At 40.8% G+C, this 18296-nt stretch overlaps 1 protein-coding gene across 1 annotated transcript in view; it reads right to left on the reverse strand.

Annotated features, from left to right (window-relative positions):
* The window catches only part of GADL1 (glutamate decarboxylase like 1), a 136874-nt gene that overhangs the window by 70423 nt on the left and 48155 nt on the right, over positions 1-18296 (reverse strand). Inside the window, exon 12 of the mRNA XM_025377390.1 lies at positions 3540-3739. Coding sequence (XP_025233175.1) covers positions 3540-3739 — 200 coding nt within the window. The remainder of the gene's footprint in view (positions 1-3539; positions 3740-18296) is intronic.

Raw genomic sequence — 18296 nt, forward strand, 5'->3', positions numbered from 1 at the left:
TCTAAGAAGGTCCTTCATGACTTTCCAAGTGAAATGTTAACAGGGAGTAAAGAAGGAAAGACTATCCAAACCAGAGTTCAAAGCCTAATGTCTATATTGGCCAAGCAGTTAAGTAAATAATAACTAAGACTTAAATAGCATGTAGGACATCGCAGGCATTGATCTAAGTGTTCTACATGTATCCATTTCTTTAACCTTTACAGTAACTGAGATATGTGCTATTATCATTTTCCTGGGACAAAACTGAGGTGCAGAGAGATTAAGAAACTTGCCCCAGTCACATAGGACTTAGGTCTTGAATCCAGGTTGTCTGTACCTCTATGCTATTAGGCTAGATTTATTTGTTGTTGTTGTTGTTGTTGTTGTTTTTAACTGTAAGAAGTGATAAGGGACTGTGTTTCTCCAGAGTCGGGCATCATCATGTTCAGCTAATTGTTACCATGTGGGATTGAGAACATTCTAAACTTTGAGAAAAACAAAAAATACAGGTTTTTGAGAAATCTATTTTTTTAAAAAAGCATTTTAAATATTTAAATGTTTGAGTGTTTAACACCATGAAGTTAACCCTAAGCAGTATAAGCCCAGCAAAATACATGTAAAACTAAATTTGGCTATGGCCTGTCCACCACTGATCTAAGTTTAGCAGTTCAGTCCTATTCAAGTAGCAATGTCTGGCACCTATCTCTCGAGCTTTTCTAATGTTCTCACAAGTGTGATAACAGCTTTATTTCTTAATGTTACTACAAGGCAAGTAAACATGGTGCTTCCATACTGCCTTTCCCTTTAAGACTTAAGCTGCCACCAAAACTCACAGATATGCTTTTCAGGTCCTTAATGTCACATCCAGACTTCTGCATCACCTCACATCCAGAGGTTTAGGCCTGCTGCTCTTTCCACCCAGGTCATTCTTCTCCCTTTCTGTTTTAGTCCGTTTTCACGCTACTGATAGACATACCCGAGATTGGGAAGAAATGGTTTAATTGAACTTACAGTTCCACAAGGCTGGCGAGGCCCTCAGAATCATGGTGGGAGGCAAAAGGCACTTCTTACATGGCAGTGGCAAGAGAAAAGAGTGGTGCAAAAGCAGAAACCCCTGATGAAGAGCTTGTGAGACGTATGTACTACCACAACAGCAGTGTGGGGAAACTGCCCCCATGATTCAAATTATCTCCCACTGGGTCCCTCCCGCAACACCTGGGAATTATGGGAGTAGAATTCAAGATGAGATTTGGGTGGGGACACAGAGCCCAAAGCAAGTCATTCTGGCCCTGGCCCCTCCAAATCTCATGTGCTCACATTTCAAAAGCAATCATGCCTTCCCACCAGTCCCCTAAAGTCTTAACTCATTCCAGCATTAACCCAAAAGTCCACAGTCCAAAGTTTCATCTGAGACATGGCAAGTCCCTTCTGCCTTATGAACCTGTGAAGTCGAGCAAGCTAGTAACTTCCCGGATACAATGGGGATACAGGTATTAGGTAAATACAGCCATTCCAAATGGGAGAAATTGGCCAAAACAAAGGGGTTACAGGGCCCATGCAAGTCTGAATTCCAGCGGGGCAGTCAAATTCTAAAGTTCCAAAATGATCATCTTTGACTCCATGTCTCATATCCAGGTCATGTTTATGCAAGAGGTAGGTTCCCATAGTCTTTGGCAGCTCCACCCCTGTGGTTTTGCAGGGTATAGCACCCCTCATGGCTGCTTTCACATGCTGGCATTGAGTGTTTGTGGCTTTTCCAGGCGCACGGTGTAAGCTGTCAGTGGATCTACTATTCTGGGGTCTGGAGGACAGTGGCCTTTGTCTCACAGTTCCACTGGGCAATGCCCCCGCAGGGACTCTGTGTGGAGGCTCGGACCCCACATTTCCCTTCTGAACTGCCCTAGCAGAGGTTCTCCGTGAGGGCCCCCTCCCCTGCAGCAAACTTTTGCCTGGGCATCCAGGCATTTCCATACCTCTTCTGAAATCTAGATGGAGGTTCCCAAACCTCAATTCTTGACTTCTGTGTGCCCACAGGCTCAACACCACATGGAAGCTGCTAAGGTTTGGCGCTTGCACCCTCTGAAACCATGGGCTGAGCTGTACTTGGGCCCCTTTTAGCAATGGCTGGAGCAGCTGGGATGCAGGGCACCAAGTCTGTAGGCTGCACACAGCATGGGGACCCTGGGCCCAGCCATTTATTCCTCCTAGGCTTCTGGGTCTGTGATAGGAGGGGCTGCCATGAAGAACTATGACATGCCTTGGGGACATTTTCCCCATTTCTTGAGGACTATCGTTCAGCTCCTAGTTACTTATGTAAATTTCTGCAGCTAGCTTGAATTTCTCCTCAAAAAATGCGTTTCTTTTCTACTGCATCGTCAGGCTGAAAATTTTTTGAACTTTTATGCTGTTTCCTTTTTAAAACAATGCTTTTAATAGCACCCAAGTCACCTCTTGAAGGCTTTGCTACTTAAAAATTTCTTCCATCCGATACTGTAAATCATCTCTCTCAAGTTCAAAGTTCCACAAATCTCTAGGACAGGGGCAAAATGCCGCCAGTCTCTTTGCTAAAACATAACAAAAGTCAATTTTACTCCAGTTCCCAACAAGTTCCTCATCTCCATCTGAGACCACCTCAGCCTGGACCTTATTGTTCATATCACTATCAGCATTTTTGTCGAAGCCATTCAACAAGTCTCTAGGAAGTTCCAAATTTTCCTGTCTTCTGAGCCCTCCAAACTGTTCCAACCTCTGCCTGTTACCCAGTTCCAAAGTCACTTCCACATTTTTGGGTATCTTTTCAGTAGCACCCCATTCTACTGGTACTAATTTGCTGTATTAGTCAGTTTTCATGCTGCTGATAAATACGTGCCCGAGACTGGGAAGAAAAAAGTTTAATTGGACTTACAGTTCCACATGGCTGGGGAGGCCTCAGAATCATGGTGGAAGCCGAAAGACACTTCTTGCATGGTGGCAGCAAGAGAAAATGAAGAATGCAAAAATAGAAACCCCTGATAAAACCATCCCATGTTGTGAGGCCTATTCACTATCACAGTGCAGTATGGGGAAAACAGCTCCCATAATTCAAATTATTTCCCACCAGGTCCCTCCCACAACCCCTGGGAATTATGGGAATACAATTCAAGATGAGATCTGGGTGGGGACACAGAGCCAAACGATATCGCCTTCTCTTCATTAGATCTCAGTTGAAAGTCACTTCCTCCAAAGAGCCTCTGCTAGTGTTCCTCAAGAACATACTAGAGAGCCCTCCTGATTGGGATTGGAGACTCTATACCTCACCTTGCTAGAAAGGAGGGCCATTTGTATCTCTCAGTAGGCTAGGATCTTGGAAAGAGGTGGTAGGACTGCTCTGTTCATAATTCCTAACACGTAGTAGGTATTGAGAAAACGTGTATTGGATGAACTAAAGAATGCACAAATGAAAATATGCACTTGCAACGCATTTGAAGTATTACTTTCCTTAGGTCTTTATAGACAGTCACGAATATACACACACACACACACACACACACACACACACACACAGAGAGAGAGGCTAGTACCTAGATAAAGCAAGAGCACGATTAACTCTCTCTTCAAGGCCTGATGTACCCAGGGCCTTCCAGGTCATCCAGAACTTGAATGCATCTGGTCTTCTGCTACATTGGATAGACTTGTCTCCTGTGTCATAGCTCACATCATAGAATTTATCCTGCTGGAAGAGGTAAGATGCCTTGGCACAGTAGCATTTTTTAAGAAGATCCTTTGAAAAAGAAAGAAAGATTACAAGACTGTTCAATTTTAGAATACAACTTGATTTTGAAAGCAAACACACACATGTACACACACAATGTGTATATTCTACCTATGCCAAATGTACATCTCACTTTGACTGCCTTGCATCGGACACAGTGTACATTGACTTTGAGATACACGTTACCCACAGTGTTACCAAACAAAGCCTCAGAGTTGACAATGCTAAAATCCATCTTCACAATTTTACTGAGTATTGAGAAGCTGAAAAGACCATGTCATTATCGCTATGACATCAAGGCGGGCCAGTTTTTCAGTATGAATAAAACTGTCTATAACTCAAAGCTCTCCATTGGCAAACAAAAAAAACTGACATATTTACACATGTTATACAATTTCATAAGCAAAATAGGTTTAAAGACCTTCTCTTTCATATTCATTTGAAAAGGCTAGACCCGACATAACTCAGGGAAAAAGCCCAGGGATAAAAACCCAGTGAAAGAGCTATGGAAGAGGTAAACAAGAGCCAACAAGTTCTCACTACCACAAAATGTCAGCTATAATTCCACAGGGCCTTTCATGTTTGTCTCATGCTGGTTTTATTTGCAACCAAATTCCATCTGCATTTACTAACTTGTTATCATTAGGAAGTTGGTGATAATTTACTGTTCATCACGATTATAGGGCCTTTGCCTCGACCTCAAACCATTAAAGTTGAAGCCATGTTGTCTTCAATGTCATCTAGTGTCTACAAAAGCCAGGATTTCCTAATCATTTACAGCCCTGACAACTCCCCTAAAATATTTTAGATCCTTGTGCCTCCTCAGTGGAGCCAATGTACTCAATGTCCCTGAACCACTTCATCATGTCTCTTCTATGTCTTATATGATTTGCTTGCATCTAACTCTCTATTTTATTATGATACTTGACACTTTCAACAGAATATATGCAGTCTATTTATAAGCTGTGAAGTTTACTGATACTAAACATAGCCTTGCCTTCTTTCTCAGGCCTGCCCTTCCATCAGGTCCCATCTCAACTTTTTCCTCCCCTTCAGCTTCATCTGCCCATCTCATTGGACTCAAAGGAATAACTGGTATTTGGCTGCATTTGTTGGCCTTCGTCCTGTGCTTTCCCCATGCAATGAGCAGTCACTATCTGTATTCTCTCCTTGTGTGGTCAAGCAGGTTCTTGGGAGCAGGAATCTTTTCTTATCCATCGTTATATCCATGTAGCTTAACGCTGCTGGGCACAGAGCACTCTCATTAAGCTATCAAGACAGTGATTCCTCTCCCAATACCCCTGACATGTGGTATGAATAGAATAAACACAGATAGATGAGCTTCTCATTTGGTGCATTTTCCAAACTTTAACAATTCAAAACTACTAGTGCTGTATAGGAAGCTACAAAAAAGCTGCTCAGTAGACATGGGGGTCCTAGAAAATGTTTCCTTCTGATCAGAGAATGTATTAAATGTGCTTCATTTGACTAATCAGCTTGTGCTAATTAGTTGAATGAAAAGGAAATCTCAATGTATCACATTTCAAATGAAAGCATAAGTTTGCTGACTTAAGCAACATTGTCTTGTGTACATACTAGTCTGGATCTAAATATGTTCTGTTATCAAAAAGTATGATTTTATACTACATAAAAATTATATGCCAAACATAACCAAGAATTACAATATGTCCCTCATCCAGTATCCACAATAAACTGAATATAAAACAATAAGACTGGGCACTGTGACTCACACCAGTAATCCCAATGCTTTGGAGGGCCGAGGTAGGAAAATCACTTGAGGCCAGCAGTTTGCTACAAGCCTGGGCAACACAGTGAGACCTCATCTCTATAAACATAAAAATTAGTTGGGCATGGTGGCACGTGTCTGTGGTTGTGGCATGTGCCTGAAGTGGGAGGATCACTTGAGCCCATGAGGTCGAGGCTGCAGTGAGCTGTGAGCACATCACGGCTTACCAGCCTGTGCAACAGTGAGACCCTGTCTCTAGAATAATAATATAATAATAATAATAAACATTAGTATGCCTTCAGCCTGGTTCTGATGGGTATTCTTGAGAGATACAGGGAAAGAGCAGATTGCTCTGACCTGAACACTAAAGTAGAAAAATCCCTTAAAGTCTTAGATTTTATCATCAATAACACTACTCTGATCACAGTTGCCACTGCTGCATCTCCCTGCCCTCAAAAGTCGGGAAATTTGGTTATTGTTTCCATAGCAACTACAGTCTGACCATATATTATAACACTAAAAGGCCACTGCATGTATTTTAGGGACAAATCACGCACACATATTCACAACACAGGCACACACACACACTTGCATTACGATTATAAATTTACTGTCACCAACCATGAAAGATTAAAAATTCCCAAAGCAAATGAACTTTGGACATTTATTGAGCAAGTTTTAGGGGCCTATGGTAGTGATTGAAAGGGAGAGGAGGCTCATCCATTATCAGAAGACAAATTTGTGTAATCATAAGCAAGTGGAGAACAAGAGAGCCAAGAAAGCAAATAGCAGAAGAAACAATTGTCCTGCAGTAGTGACAGTTAATTTCATGGCACTAAAAATTCTGCCTTGGGAAAGTTTCCTAAAGAACTGGAGGCTTGGGATTTACTTTATCAAAAATAAACTTTCCTCCCGAATATTTCACTTTGCATTTTAGTTTATGTCCTTGTATTAAAGTGGATGAGATGTCCTTTAGTTTTAAGACATCAACTAAGAGAAGATGCTCAGATCTTCAGAGAAAACATTTTAGAAATAAGTATAGTAAAATTTAACATTGTTGAAAATAGTTATTGTGCTATCAAAGAGAAGCACCATATTTATCTTGCTCATCTTCATATACTCTTAATCCTAGCAGGACAATAAATACTAGTAACATGGCTTTCAGAGACAAGTATCCAATGAAAATTCAAATTGCTTTATATTGTGACATTAATTCAAACTCTTAGGTGTTAGTAGACATTGTATTAGGACTTGTACAGTGGCAAGCAAAAGAAGCTTAAGCAAAACGGAGTCTTTTTATAGGCTTCTATATTTACAAATCTAGTCGTATATATAATCTTAAGGCACAGTTGAATCTGGTACTAAATAATACCCATTATCAGGAATATGTCCTTTCGTCTTGTTCTATTATAGCCTGTATTGGCCTCACTCCCTACACGGAAAGCGGGTAGGGAAGGCTGAAAACTGAAGCTTCCAAGTGGGATCTGTGAGCATGGAGAAGGGCTCTGTTTGGAGACGGGAAGTGATGAAGAGACAACTTCTGGTGGTGGTGCTACTAACCAACATTCTCTTTTTGACTAACATTTAGTTAGTCTAAGTCCTCTAGGTCTCCACCTTGACATTTATCTTTCTATAAATGCATTGCCCTCTTGTAGCAAGAATCTTGCTAGTCAGTTTGGAAAGAATCCCTCATCCCAATATCTCCCTTTATCCGACCAAGTTCTTCATCCTTCTAGCCTGCCCTCAGCAAGCATCTTGTCAGATGTCTAATCTGTATCCTTTTATTCCTAATGTTTTCTCAGTCATTTTCCACCCACTGACTCCCAACCTGCCCCTTGGCTATGAATCCCTACTTGTCCACGCTGTATTCAGAAGTGAGTCAGGTTACACTGAGGTCTCTCTTCCTTATTGCAGTAGTTCCTGAACAAAGTCTGTTTTTACTACTTTACTGTGTGCTTCTAGTTTTCTTTAACCTTACCCATGTAGAGAGAGACTCTTGGCCTCCCAACCTCACTATCTTATATGAAACCTTTTTGTGACCAAACCTAGCAGGAAGCCAATTGGCAAAAGAGCCTGGAAAATACAGCTTTTAGGAGTCTGGCCCTTTTGCAGAGCGAAGCAGAGGAAAGTAAAGAATGGATTGGATTATACAATAAAGAGAAGCCAATGACAACACAGAAACCACAACTTTTACTTTCCCTCTTTGCCTTCACAACACCTAACCTAGCACATAATAATGACCGGAGCTAACATTTATTGAACTCTTACTATTTTCCAGACACTTCATATGTAATAACTCACTTAAATCTCACAACAACCCAGTGAGATAAATTCTATTTTTGTCAACTCCATTGTACAATTTGCAACACAGCAAGTTAATTACCTAAGTTCATGTAGCTACTAGGTGATAGGGCTAGGTTTCAAACCAAAACTTAGATTCAGGGCCTGAACTCTAACCTATTATACTTTATTGCATCGACAGTGGGCGCTTAAATACATGTGAAAGAGGGTGCTCCATTTGGAGAGGTTGGTAAAAAGGAAAATGGTAGAAGAAGAGAACACTGAGCTACTAGAGGTCAAAATAACTAAGATCCTGTTTCAAACTCTTTTTTTTCCTATAAACATGACTTCTGGTCTTACCACCAGTAATATCCTGTTTATAAAGCATTTTGAGATCTTTATGAATACTTGTGAATCTGGAGATACTATCCAAAATATTCACTCATTATGTGAATGAATGAATCTGTAGGTTGCATATTCTCTTGACCAAGATTAGCCAAGCCATCTTTGATTTCCATAGGCCAGATCAGATTCTGCGGTCTCTTTTTGGTCAGTGACCATGTGGGTCTACTAAGTCGGGATTCTGTGCACCAGCAGTTCCAGCCTTTTTTCGGCACCAGGGGACCAGTGCTCATGGGAGACAATTTTTCCACAGATGTGTGGGGTGTGGTGTTGGGGGAGATGGTTTCAGGAAGAAACTGTTCTACCTCAAATCGGGCATTAGAGTCTCATAAGGAGCACATGACCTAGATCCCTCTTATGCACAGTTCACAATAGAGTTTGCATTCCTATGAGAATCTAATGCCAAGGCTGATCTTACGGGAGGCAGAGCTCAGGTGGTAATGCTTGCTCACCTACCACTCACCTCCTGCTGTGTGGCCCGATTCCTAACAGGCCATCAACTGGTACAGGTCTGTGGCCTGGGTGGGGGGATCCTTGCTGTACACAACAAAAACCTTTTGTATTTCCTCCTTGCAAAATCATGTTTTTCAGCTCATTAAAGAAAAGCTACCAAAAGCTCTTCCCATATGGCTCTTCCTATATTCTGTCCTACGTCACCATAAAAAAGGTCTAAACTAAATGACTTAGAAAATAGGAATATTAATCATCCTTTAATAATTCATCTAAAAAGTATGTATTGACCTATTACATAATAAACACTATCATGCCAGAAGCCTGGGTATACCAGCCCATGAAGGTGCTAGCATCTGGGTTAATATTCGTTGGCGTAATGTACAAAATCAAAGTTAGGTTGCAAATAGAAGACTTGGTTGTAATCTAAAATATAAAAGTGAACTTTTAAAATGATTATGCCATCTGATACTGGCTTGCTTTATTTATCAAACATTTGGGTACATTAATATAGGCTGAAAGCTATGCTAGACGCTGGAGATGTAAATAAGTCACCATCCTTAAGACATTTCAGGTGGGAATAGGAGCAGAAAAAAACAGGCCACTACCGTCCAGTGCTAGAATAGGAAAAAGCACAAGGCGCGACAGAGCACAAAGGAGGGACATATTCACCACCTTAGAGGTGTGAGAGATGGCTTTTCAGAAGATGCTGAGAGCTGAAAAGTGAGGGGCAGCTGGACCAATGAGAGGACAGAATTGAGTATAACTGGAGCTAATTAAGGAAGTGGGCCATAGCTGGAGAGTTCAGGCTAGAAATCTAGAGTAGCCAAGTCACTAAGCATCTTAAACGCCACAATAAGAATGATTAGTGATGGAATCTTCCCAGGCTCCTGTAGATCTTACAGCTTAAACTTCATTACTAATCTGGCAGAATAAAGTGAGAATCAGCAGAAGTGAATTCTGCTTTTGATTTAGTTACTTGGTGTCAGAGCTCAAAGCCTGTCACTTAACATCTTGGGTTTCATTTTTCTCATTGGCCTAATGAAAAGGCTGTTACTTGTTCTACCCATCATACATAAGTATTAGGAAAATCTAAGGAACTAACGTTAACTGGGAATACTCTTCAGTCTTAAACCAAAAATCTTACCCACCACTCCTCCTCTTCCGCACATTCCGGTATCCCCTGACCCCTCTCAGCTGTCACTGCCTGTTCCTCCTTTGGTTTACTTTATTTCCCCCAGGCAAGCTGCAGGACAGAACATCAGCTCTCGACTTCCTCACTGTTTATGAAATGAACATATTACAACCCTCACCCACCTTCCTTTTTAATGGAATGTACTTGCCAGTTATACAGTTATAGAAGTAGGCCGAGCTGACAGAACATATTACAAAAAATCTTGAAGCAATAAAAAGAGTTATCAATGCTCTACATCCTTCAAATGGAGCGGATCCTGACTTAATTAAGCTCCCATACTTGAAGTCCTTTGTAGATGCTGTGGGTCTTTACAAGTCTCAGTGTAGTTAAAATGGAAGACCCTAAAGGCATCACATAAAATTAGAATGACCCAGGGCATACGCCAGGTGGACTGAGAGCTAAGGAGCCATCAATTGGCCAGGTGTAACTTGAGTTTTCTCCAGTTTCCTTAAGCAAAGAGGGGAAAATGGTTATGTTAATTTCTGCGTAGTTGGTGTGGGGTGGAAGGAAGAGAGTAAACAGAGGACAATAGAGGATGTGCGGCCAGGCGCAGTGCCTCATGCCTATAATCCCAGCACTTTGGGAGGCTGAGTCAGGTGGATCACTTGAGGTCAGGAGTTCGAGAGCAGCCTGGCCAACATGGCGAAACCCCATCTCTACTAAAAATACAAAAATCAATCAGGTATGGTGGCACATGCCTGTAGTCCCAGCTACTCGGGAGGCTGAGGCAGAAGAATCATTTGAACCTGGGAGGTGGAGATTGCAGTGAGCCGAGATTGTGCCACTGCACTCCAGCCTGGGTGACAGAGGGAGACTCCATCAGGGCGGGGGAATAAAACTGTGTTTCCCAAAAGGAAGCAAATCAGAATGAACCATGTAAAAGGTCAGTGTATTAGGTTGGGCCATGAATAGTCTGACAAGGAAGAAAAGAAAGGAGGGAGGGAAAGAGCGAGGGAAGGACAGGGCAGAGAGGTGGAAAAAGGAAGAAACAAAGGATGAACAGGCCAGGCCTGGTGGCCCACGCCTGTAATCCCAGCACTTTGGGAGGCCGAGGTGGGCGGATCACTTGAGGTCAGGAGTTGGAGAGCAGCCTGACCAACATGGTGAAACCCCATCTCTACTAAAAATACAAAAATTAACTGGGTGTGGTGGCACATGCCTGTAATTCCAGCTACTCGGGAGGCTGAGGCAGGAGAATTGATTGAACCTGGAAGGCGGAAGTTGCAGTGAGCTGAGATAGCGTTACTGCACTCTGGCCTGGGCGACAGAGCAGGAATCCATCTCAAAAACAAAAACAAAACAATATGAGGGATATCATTCAAAGGTGAGATTTCAAGTGCTAAAGTACAGGGTCAGTACAAGGCACCTGTGTAAATGGATGCATTTTGAACTTGTGGAAACCAGCAGACTATTTGGATGCCATCTAATACACAGATTCTTACATTAGCACACCACTTTTATCAATCTTTTGCCTTTTTTGTCTAAAATGCTGATGTATGAAGTTAGAAAGTGGGAAAATAACCCTCTTCATTTCTCTAAATGCAAGTCCACCGACTACTTTTGTTTTTCTGTACCCCCCCCCCCCCCCCCCCCCCCCCCCCCCCCCCCCCCCCCGCGTTATAAATGTTCCTTCTTTCTGACTTTCAAATGTATACAACATGTTACAAGTCCTGTGGTAAGAATGAGAGCAGGTCATCAAAATCATTTGAACTAATCTTTGCACTTAACCTTCCCCTCGCCCTCCTGTGTCTGTTCTTTTGTGTAACCTCTGCTTTCCTAGTCTCCTGCACAGTGCGTGAAGGATGGTGGCGTTCTACTGTAAGAGCTATTCACTTACAACTGGGAATTTGCCTTCAACTTTAACCAGCGAGGACTCATTTCCTGAGTCTCTACTCACAATCTTTCTGCATTTTGCTCTATCTATGTTCACCTATAATCCAAAGCAGGTATTCTTTCATTTCTGTCATCTTTAAATAGACATCTTTCATTTTTTTCCTATGGCATGTCTTTAATTCATTTCTTTACTTGGATATATTTAGTTCATTTTTCTGCTATAGATTTTTGATTCTCTGTCAGAATAGAAAATATTTAAAATCATCCGGTTTGCATACAGCTTGGAGAGAGAACTTATTTTTTTATAAAGGGGCACAATTAATTTTTGAATTTGCCACCAGATCTGAATTCCTATTTGCCTTTTCATCTGCAATTTGAGAGACTAATTGCAGACACATTGTGCTCCATTGGATGTTTCAATGTAGGAGGTTCAAATCATGATATAAAGGCTTGCTTCTATTACCAGTTCCGAATCATTTTTTGATACTGACTCAGCTATCTTTCCCATTCCAGTCAAGCATTTTCCAGTCACTGGTATTGCCTATAGATCGATCTCTGCTCAAATCCTCAATTAGTTCTCCAATTCTCACTTCCTTCTCATGATCTCTTGTACTTCCTGGAACATGTTGTGTACAGAAGTTTGCTGATACTTTTTTGTTTGTTTGTTTTTTAATAGTTTATTTTCAGAGGGGGGATTGTAGAGAACTTTCATTTAAGTTTATATTTTTATATTACTTGGATTTATTACAAGTATATATTAAGAAAAAGATTTTTACACACACCTTTTCCTCCAAAAACATCATTGCATAAAATTCATACTATAAGAAGAATCTCTATGCATATTCTGTGGGGGATATATACATATTTTTTGTCTTATTCCAATTTAAGGAGCATGATGCTACAAGGAGACAACAACCTTGCTCTAATATTTTCTCAGAAGTATTCTGAAGTGTATCAGATACATAATGAAGTTTGCTGATACATAAGGTGCTTGTGATTGAATTTCTGTTCTGGTGAACAGTCTGCCCTGTATTCTGCCATATAGTGACATATTTGAGTTTGTACTGCCATTTTGACATCTCCTTTCCTCGAGTTTATTTTGATCTCCAGTTTCTCAAACTGTGTGCTGTCAGCCCTCCTCATCAACTGGTTCGATGGTCTGCCTGGTTCAAGCCGTTTCCAGAAAGTTTCTGGGTGCTGTGTGCTAGGTTTCCAACAAAATGTGACTTCGTCTCTTGTTTCAGTTAATTGACATAATGCTTTTAACGTCACAGCTATCTGTGAAAATATATTCTTTGAGAAAACATCAGCATTTCAATTCATGATACTATGAAAGAAAAGTTTTACATGATATATATAGATAGGTAAATACAGAGATATATACAGAGAGAGATCTGTGTTTGTTTTCCACCTTTGACCCTTTCGTTGATACGCTCTTGAAAATTCTTAAGTTGCTTTACAAAGCTGAGGTCACTTGCTTCTTTCCTTAATACACTTGACATTTTTTTGTGGTGGTTCAAAATCCTCACTTTCCCACTGTGTATATTGCTTTATGTAATAGGTTATCAAAGAGATCCTACAGCTCTGTCCAGCTCAAGGCAGAAGAGCAGGAAAGGGCATGTTTGTGCAGTGGGCACTACTCCCCAGGTTCCTCCCGTGAGCCCCCAGTCGTCTCTTGGCCGCACCCTCCTCTGGCTCGCCTTTCTTCTCATTTCTCATCTTTGCTACTCTCTCTCCCAGTCACCCACAGTAGTCTCACAGCACAATGGGCAAAGGAAATAGCAGCCTTCCACGCAAAATGAAAGTAGAGAGGGAGGGGGAGGGAAGTCCCTCCCCCTCATGCTACAAGGGCGGGGCTGGAAACACCAGCCTTCTTGATAGTGGTTTACACATTACCAGCTATGAACTGCCAAGAGGTCACAGGCACTGGATCAGTTTGACATCATCTGTAAAAACGACTGACTTCTAGAATATTCTGAGCACTTAGTGTTGAGATCAAGACTCCCCTTCCAATTCCAGAAAGCCTCTTGGAAGATTCCAGAAAGCTTTAAGTTTCAGGGCTGCAGACCTGTTAGGGATTTTCAGAGAACTGCTAGCATACTTTAGTACAAGATCTGAGATATTTTCTCCCAGAGTGTAAATCTTCCTTAAATACCCCTAACTAAGGGTTAGAATGAGCTGCTTAGAAAATGAGGAGACTGAACTAAAAGATATTTTTAGAAATGCAACTTAATAATTTTAAACCATAACGCTGCCTACAGGAGAGGAAAGTTGGACTCAGTTTCTTAGAGAATGTGTAAGTGCCTCTATAAATAGGTAAGAAACATTTGATAGTGCAGAGATCACTTGGCAATACCTCGGCATGCCCTACAAGCGTTTAAAAATAGTACAATCGGGCTTCTCTCTTGGGACAGATGGAGATTTTTTTTATTTTCCCTAGGCAACAATCAACATACCTTCTCTCTATTAAAGATAATCTAAAACAGTGTTTTTCAAACTCTGACTACAACTCACAGTAAGAAATTATTTTTAAATAGTGACACAGTATCCACCCTACTACACATGAAACTGAAAGAAAAATTTCATGGAATAGTACACATTACCACATGGAGTGCATACTGATTTTTTTCTATTTCAGTCTGTTCTGTTCATTAAAAGGAAAAAATAAAAAACTGGCATGACTTACAGTCAATTGTAACTCAAGAACAATTAGTACAGTAACTGTTAACCCTGGATAACATTAGAATCATCTGTTGTTTTTTTCCCCTCAAAAAAATAATATTGCAGGGTTCCTACTCCAGGCCACAGAACCAGAATTTTCTGTGTGAAGTAAGGGCAATGTTACTGTTCAAAATGTTTCCCAGGCGATGCTCAGGTGCAGCCAGGATTGGAAACCACTGCTCTGATGGGTCTTGATCTCACGTTGAAAAATCCTGATCTAGAAGTTTCAGTGAATATTACATTCATGTTGAGACTAGAGAAGTCTGAAGTGTTGTTTTTCTGATAACATATAAACTAGGGTGATTATCTAACTTATTTTTTGCTACTAGTGCTCATTATAAGAGTTTTTTATTTGTGTGTGAATACAAGTGAAGAATGGCTTTATTCCATGTAACCCAAAGAGAATATGGGTTACATGTCGTCCATGCTGAAGTCTTAATCAGTGGGAGGAAAAAAGAAGCTCCAAACTATAAAATCTATGCCCACGGGCTACAGCATGGATGAAATGTGCAAACAAAACCAAGAACCTTATTCAACCTTTTGCTTTGCCATGTGTATCAGTCTGTTTTCATGCTGCTGATAGATACACCAGAGACTGGCCAATTTACAAAAGAAGTTTAATGGACTTATAGTTCCACGTGGCTGGGGAGGCCTTCCAATCATGGTGGAAGTGAAAGGCACATCTTACATGGTGACACACGAGAACTTGTGCAGAGAAGCTCCCTTTTCTAAAACCATCAGATCTCGAGAGACTTACTATTATGAGAATAGCATGGGAAAGACCTGCCCCCATGATTCAGCTGCTTCCCACTGGGTCCCTCCCACAACACAAATGAACTGTGGGAACTACAATTAAAAATGAGATTTGGGTGGGGACACAGGCAAACCATATCATTATGTTATTGTGATATGGAAGAAAAACCATTTGTTTTCAGAAGCTAGTATCAACTGATAGGTGAACTTTGCTCACTTGGCTCTGATAGGAAGAACTGCGATCCTTCCTCTTCCTATATTACTGCTAACTCTGAGTTTCTGGGATCCATTTGAGACCCTACTTTGTCGCAAAAGGGATTTAAGGTAGCCTACAATATGGTAGGATTGGGAGAGGACAAAAGGAAGGAGAGATAAGAGATAGGAGAAGTGAGGGAGGTAGGGTAGAGATGGGGGAAGAAGAGAAGGAGGGGGAAATAAAAGGGGGAGAATGTGGAACAGGAGAATAAATGAGGTTCAAAGCCAAGAGAAAATGCCGTGAGGAAGCCTGGCATGTCTGCACACAAAAGGCACATGAGAAGGGAGACAAAAGACGAGAGATTACAGAATTTGGCAAATGTTTGGCCTATCTAGTTAACTGACACATAGTGTAGCAAAGGCATTCAGTAGTCATTTGCTGCTTCTGAACTTTGGGTATTTACTGTGTAATGGTCAACTACATCACCTTGCTTCATCATATAACATTTTCATTTATCTGCAAATTGAGGATAATAATATTGCACTGCAGCCCACCACCTGGAGATATTTGGATTATTTGTGGCATGATGTGTAAGTAAATGCCTGAAAAAACATATTAACACAGGACGCTTTTCTTCAGTCTAGATGGATTAATTGCATCTCTCTCAAATAGGTAGATGTCTAGAAATGTTCCCTTTCAAATTGGACAACACAGACACAGAGTGAGTGTGCTGCTTTGGACTGAGGCTAGAAGAGCAATTCTTCACCAAGAGCATAATACTTAACAAAATCAATCTATGTCCCCAGCTTATTGTGATGCTGTCAACAAAGGCACGGTTCCTTCTCAAGTGGAATTTTACATTTGAATTTTACCTTTAGCAGGAAGGCCTGTGGGCTACATTTCTTGGAGTTCGAGCATTCTTGAGAGTTCTGGCCTCTGAGGCCTGAAGTATAGGTAGGAGATTGATACCACAGAAAGGAAAATGCTATACAGGAAGGTGAGTTCTGAAACATAAGTTTCCTGTTCTTTATATAAATCCCATTGAAGATTTGTGGGACATTACTGACATTACCATCACCATGAGCAGTCCTATTTAAAACTATCCTTAAATGCCAGTTAAAAATTTAGGAAGTACTTTGGTAGAACCTTTTAGATACAACAAAAGATGTAGTGGACAATAGCATTTTTTTAAAGGACTTATAAACTACAGAAATGTGCTAAAATGACAAATGTTTCAACTATACTAATGGATATTTGTTCATACAGAAGAGCCTGTGCATTTGCACATGTCTTACTCAACATAGACATAACAAGGAAAAAGGAAATTATTTGCTGTGTGCTGACTACCTGGTTAACAATGCATTGCACATGTTTGAACCTTATTTAATGTTACAGTAGTTTTTCAAAACAAAGTGTCTTCATTATACAGATAACAGCATCAAGGTTCAGAAAGGTTAAATGACTTCTCAAAGTCACACAAGGCAGTCCCAAGCAGAGGAATAATTTGAATACAAATCTTGCTGGGTTTTCAAGGTCCATATGTTACCCACTGAGAAATATTTAATCCCAGAATTTCCCAGTTCAGACTATAGCCTTGGAGACTGGGTAAAGCAAACCCGCATATCTGGATGTTCTAAACCAAGGATCAGCAAGTGATTCCATCTTATACATCCTATATAGGATAGATAGAATCTTATCTGTATAGAGCCAGGTAGTAAATACTTTCAGGTTTGCAAGCCACATGATCTCTATCACAACCACTCAACTCTATGGTGGTAGCATAAAAACAGCCATAGAGAATATTTAAATGGGCATGACTGACTGTATTCTAATAAAACTTTATAAGAACAGGTGACAGGTCAGGTTTAACCCAAGGGCCATAATTTTTAGACCCCTGCTTTTAAGACATTCCAGTGAAGAGACACTTCTTAAGTCATTTCCAAATTTGTAGAGGCAGAAAAAGTGAAACCTTTACATGAAGGCTGCAAAACCAGAGACATTTTTCTTGATTAAAAAAAAAAGGAATAAGTTCGAGACCAGCCTGGCCAACACAGTGAGACCCTGTCTCTACTAAAATTAGTTGGGCATGGTGGCGGGCGCCTGTAATCCCAGCTGCTTGGAAGACTGAGGCAGGAGAATCGCTTGAACCTGGGAGACCAAAGGTTGCAGTGAGCCAAGATTGTGCACTCCAACCTGGGCAACAGAGCCAGACGCTGTCTCCCCCACCAAAAAAAAAAAAAAAAAAAAACTTATTTTCATTAAGGTAAATTTTTAATCCCTTTTACACAGTAAATATTTAGCCACTAAAAGAGATACTTAAACTGGGAAATAAAACGGCCATGGTTTATTTTCCTTTCTGGATTTGAGAAACATTTTACACAATTCCCATAGAGAATGACATTTGAAAATCAAGACCCATACTGGCTTATAATTTCTAATTTTCATTGTTCCCCCAATACCCCAAGAAGAAAAAAAAATACTCTGTGATGAAGCTGGTTAAATTTGGTTTCATTTTCTGTTTTACTGCAAATAGTAAGTGGAAGCTACCAGTAAAGGAGCAAAAAAGGAGGCAGGGAGGGAAAGTAGACAGGGTCTCTCTGGTCGGTTAAAAGGAGGGATATGTGATGACGTTTACGATTCTCTGGCGCAATCCTAGGTCTCTAGGTATGAGAATTATGGTTTCCAAACCAAACAAGAAAACCGTTGTCTGACAAATTGCACGTGTCCCGAAGGGAACAAGAGAACCAGATGTATTTAGAACAACCATGACTGCAAATCCAGGGGAGAGAGTGACTATATCTACAGAATGTCTGTACAACCTTGGCTGAAAGAGGGAAAGTGTAATGAGAAAAACCTACAGGCAAGAGTCTGGGGACCGAATTGAGTTAGGTGGAGATTCATAGGTCAGTTTAACCAGACTGGCTGTGGAAATGAGTTAGAATCAGCAAAATCATCAGCATTACTACTTCATTTTGTATAGGTTCCAAAG

Source organism: Theropithecus gelada, chromosome 2, assembly GCF_003255815.1.
Source record: "Theropithecus gelada isolate Dixy chromosome 2, Tgel_1.0, whole genome shotgun sequence".
In the NCBI taxonomy this organism is placed as follows: domain Eukaryota; kingdom Metazoa; phylum Chordata; class Mammalia; order Primates; family Cercopithecidae; genus Theropithecus; species Theropithecus gelada.